Source organism: Orycteropus afer, unplaced genomic scaffold (assembly GCF_000298275.1).
Source record: "Orycteropus afer afer isolate SDZICR_OR568_19922 unplaced genomic scaffold, OryAfe1.0 scaffold00039, whole genome shotgun sequence".
Classification (NCBI taxonomy): Eukaryota; Metazoa; Chordata; class Mammalia; order Tubulidentata; family Orycteropodidae; genus Orycteropus; species Orycteropus afer.
Window position 1 is genome coordinate 13,671,670 of NW_006921626.1, and position 9,181 is coordinate 13,680,850.

The 9,181-nt window shown below is 43.2% G+C and overlaps 1 protein-coding gene across 1 annotated transcript in view; it reads left to right on the plus strand.

Moving 5' to 3' along the window:
* The first annotated feature begins 4,875 nt into the window (after positions 1-4,875).
* Positions 4,876-9,181, plus strand: part of LOC103193708 (histone H3.3A) — a 5,942-nt gene continuing 1,636 nt past the window's right edge. The window contains exons 1-2 of the mRNA XM_007936975.2: positions 4,876-5,003; positions 6,258-6,411. Coding sequence (XP_007935166.1) covers positions 4,876-5,003; positions 6,258-6,411 — 282 coding nt within the window. The remainder of the gene's footprint in view (positions 5,004-6,257; positions 6,412-9,181) is intronic.

Below are 9,181 nucleotides of genomic sequence, written 5' to 3' on the forward strand. Positions count from 1 at the left end.
GAAGCTGGGTGATGGGTGCATAAGGTTTCTTCATACTATTCTCTCTACTTTTATATATGCATGAAAATTTCCATGGAACTGGAAATTATAGTAAATGGAGGGAAACCCCAAACTGAGGTGGGCAGTGTTAGACCACTGGAGAAAAACAGGTAAGACCGCTGCTGTTCTGGAGTTTATATTCTTTGAGTAGCAGACAGACAATAAACTAGTAAATAGATATGATCATTTTAGAGCAATGTGATAAAGAAAAAGGGTGATGTGATAAAGTAGAGGCGGGAGGGTAATACTAGAGTGGCTAGAAACATCTCCATGAGGCAGTGATCTTTGCACTGAAATCTGGCTGACAGATGACAAAATCAAAAACCAAACTCACTACCATTGAGGTGATTCTGACTTATAGCGACCCACTTTGGGTTTCCAAAGCAGTAAATCTTTTCAAAAGTACATTGCCTGGTCTTCCTTCCATGGAGTGGGTGATGGGTTTGAACCACCAACCTTACGGTTAGCAGTCAAATGCTTTAGGCACCACATCACCAAGCAGATAGTAATAGTGGTGCTTTTCAAATACTTTCCATTTTACTTTATAAATAAATTCTAAATTAATGGCCATAAATATTCTATTCTGTTCAGGGAAAAAGTTTTTGTTTAAAAGCTTTTGCTCTCTTTCTCTTCCATTTTTAAGAAACTCTGAATTTTGAGGTTATTGTTAGGTCAAGATTCTAGAAACCAATTCTGGACTGACACTGGTGCCTTTGGAATCCTTTGCTGCCCTGGCAGTTTTCCTTCCCCATCATCTGGACTCTACAGTCCTCTTTTCCCCCTTAGTATTTTGGGCTCCAAAGATACCCTCCAAGTATGCCAGGCAATGTGTCCAGAGATCATTATCTCCATGAGGGCACAAACATTGCTTGCGTTCACTGCAGTATCCCTAGCACCTAGGATTATGCCTGGCACATTGCTGGTTAAGTATTCACTCAGTTGTTGTTATATGCTGTTGAGTCGGAGCTGACTCATAGCAATCCCTCCTTGGGTTTCCAAGGCGGTATCACTACGGAAGTAGATTGTCCAACCTTCCTTATGAGGAGTGGCTGGTGCGTTTAAACCACCAGCCTTCTTGTTAGCAGTCAAGTGCCTTAGGCACTATGCTACCAGAGCTCCCTTCACTCAGAGAACTGAGTTAGGTAACCAGGTACCTACCTATCCAGGTACAAAAGTACTAGATCCTACAGCTACAAAGGACTGTGGCCTACCTTCACATGGATAGTATTATTACTCCCATTTTACAGATGGATAGCTGAGTTGGTTCAGATAATCCAAAACCAGAACTATTTCGCTGAAAATGGTCTTTCCCTTCCTTCCTTCAAAATATTTTTTAAAGCCAAGAAATAGAAGCAATGGAAAAATCTAGCATATAAAGAGTATTATTCATGGCATTTAACATTTCTTGAAGGCATGATGAATTTAATTGATGTAGAACAGCCCTCCTGGATAAATCCAACAACAAATATTTTGGTTTCCCCAAAAACAAAGCAAAACAAAACAAAAAAGTCTTCCTGGCTGGAATGACAGGGATTCTCTGCTGGTTGCTCTGCCTAGGCTTTTTTGCATATGTGCTTTTAGGATACACTCCTAGATTGCATGTGTTGTGCACGGCAATCATGGACACTTAACATTCATTAAATAATAATGAAATAGGAGGACTGGATGTTTTGTTTCTCCTGGGTCTGTTCCTCACTTAAGTGACCTTGAACAAATCTATGCCATCCCTCATATCCAACTTCCATTTATCTGTTTCAGGATGTTTACAACTAATGCTTTGTGAGATCTCTAGATTACCAATAGTAGTTAGTGCCTTTCATCTATAAAAGTTATCTTCCTCACCATCTTAGGAATGTCTGTATGACACTTCTATTGAACATCTTCACACACAGTTGTGGATCGTTATCAATGCCATTTGGGAATAGTTTGGATATTCTAAAGGCAAACAACTGACAGTTAATGTGCCTAACATGAGTAAATAAATGTACTAAGCCCCAAACCACGTTTCCCTTACTTGTGCCGTTTTCTGCCTCATCTAAACTATGCACAAGCTGATATGAGTACTCTTGTATGTGACAATTCCTTTCCAAAGCCCGTACAATGCAATCCTACCTACTGAGATTGTTAAAAGGCCCACACCGGCTGATAGAAGCTGCCAGGTCTGATAATCAGGCTCGGGTGCCGTTAACTGTGTATTCTGTACAGTGCTTTAGAGACTTACTAAATACAGCCATCTCACATCAGGCACCCTGGCCCAGGAAGAAGGTGAGCCCCCTGCCCTCAGCCCTGGAGACCGCCACCTGCAATGGGCTGGGCGTCCCTGATGGCCAAGACTGTGCCGCCGGACCGCCTTGGCTGTGGCAGCAATCTAAGTGGATAAAGTTGTTTGCGGGCCATGGGGCGCGGAGCCTCGCACCTCTGGCGGGACACGCAGGCCCGGGCCAGGCAGACGCGTCCTAGACCCGCCTGCGGTTCAACTGGAGTAAAAGCGAGAAGAGGGCCGTTTGTCCGCCCTGACAGCTGCTGGAAATGTCTCATCCGAAAGTGGGCGAGGGACCACGAAGCTTCTATTTCCAAGCTTCCTGTTGGTTAGTGTTTTTGATGGGGCGCGGTGACCCAGCCGGCCGCGTCCTCCTCCCCGCCCCCACCCCGCCCAGGGCCCTCGCGAGCGCGCGCCAGAGCTCGCTCGCGCCCTTCCCTTCCCAGCGCGGCCCGAAACGCCCGCAGGCCGGGCGTTCACCCACCGTGCCTCCTCCCGCCCTTCTCTCCCCGTCTCATTTCCCCTTTGGCGCCCCAAACCCTGACTTCGGGGGTTCGATGACGTGTGCAAACAGTGCAGGGTGGGAATGCGACGCTGGGGAGCGAGGGTTCAAGTAGGGGAAGGCGGGTGTCTCGAGGAAGAGCCGGCGGCCCGGGAGCATGTCTTTTGTGTTTGTACACACACGGCGCGAGGCGACTGGGAGCCGGGAGGAGGGAGCTGGCGGCGCGCGGGGGAGGGGGCGCTGCGGGGGCGCAAGAGAGGGGGGGGGGGGGGTGGGGTGGGGGAAAAAAAGGAAAAGGAGGCCGCGGGGGGAGGGGCGGGGGCGGGACGCGAGCGGGGTAGCAGGGGCGGGGCCGAGCCTTCCCTCCATTGTGTATGATTGGCTGGCTCGCGGCGCGGGGGCGGAGCGGCGTGTGTTGGGGGGTAGCCTCGGTGTCAGCCATCTTTCAATTGTGTTCGCAGCCGCTGCCGCGCCGCCGTCCCTCTCTAACGCCAGCGCCGCCTATAGCTTGCGGAGCTCCAGCCGAAGGAGAAGGGGGGTAAGTTTCCCTGTCTGCCCGCTTCCACAGGACCGAGCCCCGCTTGCCGTCAGCTCCAAGCTGAGCCTTGGCGGTGTGGGGAGAGTACCTACAGCCCCTCTGGCTTAGCCCACAAACTTTTTGGCCGAGAAATGGAGGTGAAGAGCGAGTTTTCTTCTCTCAGGCGGCGGCAGCTCCCGCGTCTCTCGCCGCCTCAGCCCAACAGCAGCAACCGCCACGGCGCCGAGCCTGCTCTCCTCCTCGCGCCCCTGGCTCCCCTTTCTTCGGTGAAATCCCGTCCGCCACCCCTTCCTTGGCCCCCAAACCTTCACCACGACCCGCGCGGGCCTCTTAACTACCGCCCCCGGGCCCAGGTCCCCAGTTTTCGGGCCGGAAAGGGGTGGAAATCGCCGCCGCTTCCCACCGTGGGGTAACTTGCTTTTTGCTGCTTCCCCACAGTTGTTGCTAAGCTTCACCATCTTGTCTCTCTTCTCTGGTCACCGATCATATTTTCTCCCCCATTTCTCTCTTCCCCATTTCAAACGGGGAGAAAATTTTTAAAAGAGGGAATTTTTCCCCCTTTTTTGGAGAAGTGGAAACTTGATGCATTTGAAATGCAAAAAACTTTTGCATTTTGGAGGGCGGCACGTGGCAGGGGATCGGGTTATTTTCGAGCAATTTGATGTTTTGTCTCTTTAGAAGGGAATCGGATACGTTTTGCGATTGTTTCCATTTTGTTCTGATCCGGGAGCCGAGTTTGTGCCTGCGCGAGATGCTGGGAGCGAGGCAGGCGGGATGGGGACCCTGTGCGAAGGGGCTCTGAAGAGGCAAAACCAAAAGTTTATGTGGTGCTTGAGGTGGACCAGTCCACCGAGCGCCTGCGTTAATTAAAGCCTGGGTGCGGGGCACTTTTTTTTTTTTTCTCCTCCCAAGTGGGAAGCTTGTTAGGACTGGACCGGAGATAGTGCTTTGTAGAATGCTCGCTGGTAGCGGCTGTTCTCTTGTTTTTCGAGACACCTTTTTGTCAACATAACTGTAAAGATGCAAAACCATGAATGTTTTTGGCAATCCATCAACTGCCAGACGCGGGGGGTGGGGGGCGTTAAAACCCATTTTGCGTTAATTTGAGTCAACCTTTCTGTGGTTTGTGGCTTCGTTCTTTTGACTTGTCGGTGAATCAGATGTTTACAGACAAGTCTAATTTTTACTTTAATTAAAGAAATTGGAGCAGAGCGCTAGGGGTCTTGTTTTGTGGTTTCTCACCCAGAATTGGTATTTTGAGACGTGGTTGGTATTAATACTAACAATTTGTTTTAGGAAGTGGTATTTGGATAGTAGACGTAATCTGCACCCTTTCAAATTACATAACATTACGGACTTTTTTAAATTAAGAAAAACATTGCCGTCGAGACGATTGCGACTCATAGCGACACTATTTTTTAATACCGTAATTTCCAGATTTGGGGGGGAAGAATACAGAAAAACTTGTATGTTTGGTAGTTGCATACAGTGATTTTTTTTTAAATGCTGGTAGGTAAGTGAGGAGGTCGCTGTACCATGGCTCGTACAAAGCAGACTGCCCGCAAATCAACCGGTGGTAAAGCACCTAGGAAGCAACTGGCTACAAAAGCCGCTCGCAAGAGTGCGCCCTCTACTGGAGGGGTCAAGAAACCTCATCGTTACAGGTATTGAAAAAAACTGCAAAACTTACCGCCTGTAGCAGTATCCACATCATCTAACAAAAAGGTGGATAACGTACTTTTTGCTTTAGGAAAACATGTGTTTTCCTCTTTTGGATATTTATTAATGCTTGGGGGGAGGGATGTATGTCATTGTTTAAAATTTAGCCTTAGGTTTTAATGGGAATATGCTTAATTTTGAAGCCATAGTCTTACCAGTAGGCCTTAGGAGAGACCTAACACATTAAATAATCTTAATGGGATGATTAACATATAGCTACTAAGTTAGTAAAAAATTTTAATAGTACTGTTATTAAAATGCATTTTTATAAATATCTTTGTTTTAGGTAAAATAGTAACTTGAGATTGGGAGGGGTGTGTTGTTTTTTGAGTGAAGTGGTTGCCAGCTGTCATTTACTTTAATTGGTTTATTTCCTTCTGTATTAGCTCATTTGGTTTTGAACCATCAGAGCCATGTTGTTAATGACATCTACCATTAGAGGGCAGGAGTTGTCCATATTTAGATAGCCTCTGTCTGCAAATGCTTTTATAGTTAACCTAAAATAAAAGCTCATGGAGTAAAAGAAGTAAGTCAGAATTAGAAGTTTCTCACTGATAGTCACTTACTAGTAAACTTTTCCATGAGGAAGAAACTGTACAATTAAGAGTATTTAAATTTAGTTATTCAAGAGGGATAAGAAGTAGTCAAAGGAAAGGTGTTCTGCAAAACTGAATCTAAATACCACAAGTATGTCTTTTAAATAAAATCGCATTGGATTGTGTTGGTCAGTCTTAAGGAGTTTTTAACACAATTGAGAGCACATCTGGGAAGAGGAAGACTGGAACGAAATTGAGGAGAATCTTCTCTAAACGTTCTTGGCTTTTTTATTAATGGCCTGACAACTAATATCTTCCAGAGTCGTAATTATTATAACCAAGTGATTCATAGGTACAAGCTAAAAACTGAAGAAAATAAATGGAACTTTTGATAAGTGCCCCGGCAGGAACCTATTTCAGTTCCATGCTTTTTGTTTAAAAGTTATTGTTACTCTTTGTTACACTTGAGTGTTAAGGTCAAAAATTGAACGGTGAAATTTGATACTGAAGCTGAAGGATAGTTGGAAGGGTTTTTTTTTTTTTGTTTGTTTTGCTTTTTTTTAAATACTGCATTTCTGTAAAGCTGATTGCTTATCCTTTTGTGTTTATTATTATTGTTTGATAACAATTCCTTTAATACTTTTTTGTTTGTTTGTTTTAAAGGCCTGGTACTGTGGCCCTCCGTGAAATTAGGCGTTATCAGAAGTCCACTGAACTTCTGATTCGCAAACTTCCCTTCCAGCGTCTGGTGCGAGAAATTGCTCAGGACTTCAAAACAGATCTGCGCTTCCAGAGTGCAGCTATTGGTGCTTTGCAGGTAAAACAGTGGGTAGGAGGGTCTGAGAGTTTGAGTTCCTACCATGTGCCAAGAACACTAAATATTTGCTTATGTTTATATGATTAAATCACCACTAGCTTGTGAGGTAGGTGATATCTTTTTTTAACTGTTGAAAAGGTTTCAGAAAGGTTAAGTTGCTGGAGGTCGTACACATAGAAAATGGCGGTCATAATTTGAACCCATATCCATATTAGACTACAAAGCCTAGTGCACATTCCAATGTACTGTTTTAAAACTTGCACACTGAATGTTTAAAGAACTCTTTGGTGTTTAATTCATTGTGTGTTATAAGAAATTAAGATAAGGGATAAAGGTCTGTATTGTAATTATGGTTTTTTAATAGTAGTAACATGTAAAAGGAATGTTTGAATGAATGTTTTTTTGCACCTGAAGAGGCAATGGAGAGCTTAATATCTAGGATGAGAAAAGGCAGCGTTAAAGAATTGTTCATTGAGATAAAAGGATGACTGAGTAGTGATTGGAATTGGATTGATCATAGACAGAATCCGTTCTTGAAGGCAATACTTGATGTAAAGTGACAGGGATTTGCTAAGGAGGATTATGCATCTGGAGGTGGTTACGTATTTGAAATATTTGTAGTTAGGACAGGATTAAAACTTGAAATGCTATAGGTAATATTGGGATGTAATTATAACATCAGTCACTTAAGTAATCTGTTTTATATTGTGTATTTAACATGTTCAAATGTCTCAAAAGTATGGTAAGACCACCACCTCCATCAGAAGCATGGAAGGGGGAGGGATGGTTAAAAATGCAGATTGTTAGGCACCACCACAGATCTGAATCTCTTGAGTGGGAGGGTCCAGAGTCTACATACACTCATTGGAGGGTTTTCAAGGCTGCTGCTGTTGCTGTGTCTGGCTTTTGCTTTATATGATATAAATTTGATAGGTGGATTTTGCACTGAAGTATAATTGGTTGAGCTGTTTCTATGGTTAGACAAAACTTCATTTGATTGGTGAATTCTAAGAGTAAGCATCCATTGAATTCTCAGTGAGTTGAAATTACTGATATTTGAACTACTAAAATCTCCCATGCTGTTGCTTAAAACTTTTCTGTCTCAATAGTTGATTATCTTCAATTCTCATGTTATTTAAAATTATTAAAGTTGCAAGTCCCATATTCTCACCGTATTTCAAATAACAGAAATATTACTAAGATTGCCAAGCATTGATGCAAAGCTGTTAATTTTGTTATATGTGTCAATTCAGTTATCAGTGCTTAAAGAACACAGCACTGGAAAGTCCAGCATTTTTGAACTGGAGATTTCCAGAGATCTTAACTGTCAGTAATACAGACTTGTAAATTGAGACTACTCAACAACCTGGGTGAAGGGCTATTGTCTTTTTAAAATTAGTCATTCAACAAACTATTCATATTCAGTAGAACAAACTTCTGTTGCGGTTATTGAAGGGATGTTCTTTATATTTGACATTAAGTGTGGCTGTATGGGTTTCAAGCAAAGTATTCACCTTTGCTGCCGTACTCTTAGATATCTCTTATCTTGATTGGAAAAGGAATCTTTGTTACAGGCTTCTGCTTTTTTCCTTTCTTCATGCTTACACTTTGGTTCTTAAAGGTATTGAAATGGAGGATTTGCTTATAGAAGTATACTAGGAGAGAGTAGTTGAAATGTAATTCCAAAAGTCACTTTTTTTTTTTTTTTTTTTGCTTTGAATGACAGTTTATCACTTTTCTAATTAGTGTACGTGTTAATCATATTAAAAGGAAGAGGAGGGGGAGGTAATTAAGTGAGGGTAATAAAGCAGACTCTAGTTTGTTTGTTTCCATAAATTATCAACTAACTTAAAATTTAGCTTTTGTCTTTAATGTCTGGGTCTGAGTTAAAGTATGTTGTTGTTGTTATTTGCCATCGAGTCAGCCCTGACTCCTAGCGACCCCTCCTTGGGTTTCCGAGGCAGTTATCACTACGGAAGTAGGATTGCCCAAAGTATACGTGTGGTAAAAATGGGCTTTTGGTGTTTGGAAATGGTTGAAGATTCAAACGTCTACATTTTAAATGTAAATTAATATTTTCCTCCAATTGTAAGGTGTTTCACCTTCTATCATCATCTCAAAATTATGTTCATTGGATAGTAAATTAATATGATGGTCTTTAAGTCCCTTTGTGGCTTTAATGTTTGCATGACTTTGAGACATTTGTAATAGAATTAGAAACATCTGGGTCATGGTCAAAACCCCCTGTGGGTATTAAATCTCCCAGAGTTGACCAGATATAACCCTATAAACTGGCTCCTGAGTTCTAAGAGAGCATTGAGAGCCCCAGCTGTCACATGCCACATCTGAGTAGTCCCAGGGGAGCTGATAGATATGCCACTCTAAGTGATCTCGAGAACTTGACCACAAGACTGTTGGCCACATAGCAGTTCGTAGTGCTGAATTTCCCAAAAGCATTCTAAGTTTGTGTAATTTGAGATACACTGGGTTGAACTAAATTAAACTGGCTTATCTCCTGAGGAACTGCAATCCCAAATTGTTCATGTGAGTTATGAAACCACCCTCTACCCCCCAAGAAGAGACCTACAGTAAGCCACGTTTTCAAAACGTCTTAACCACTTCTAGAATAACTAAAGGTTGGGCATTCCTACTTCCGTAGTGATACTGCCTCGGAAACCCAAGGAGGGGTCGCTATGAGTCCGGGCCGACTCGATGGCAAACAACAACAACAACAACAACAAAGATGTCAGAGCCACTCTGGTGGCGTAGT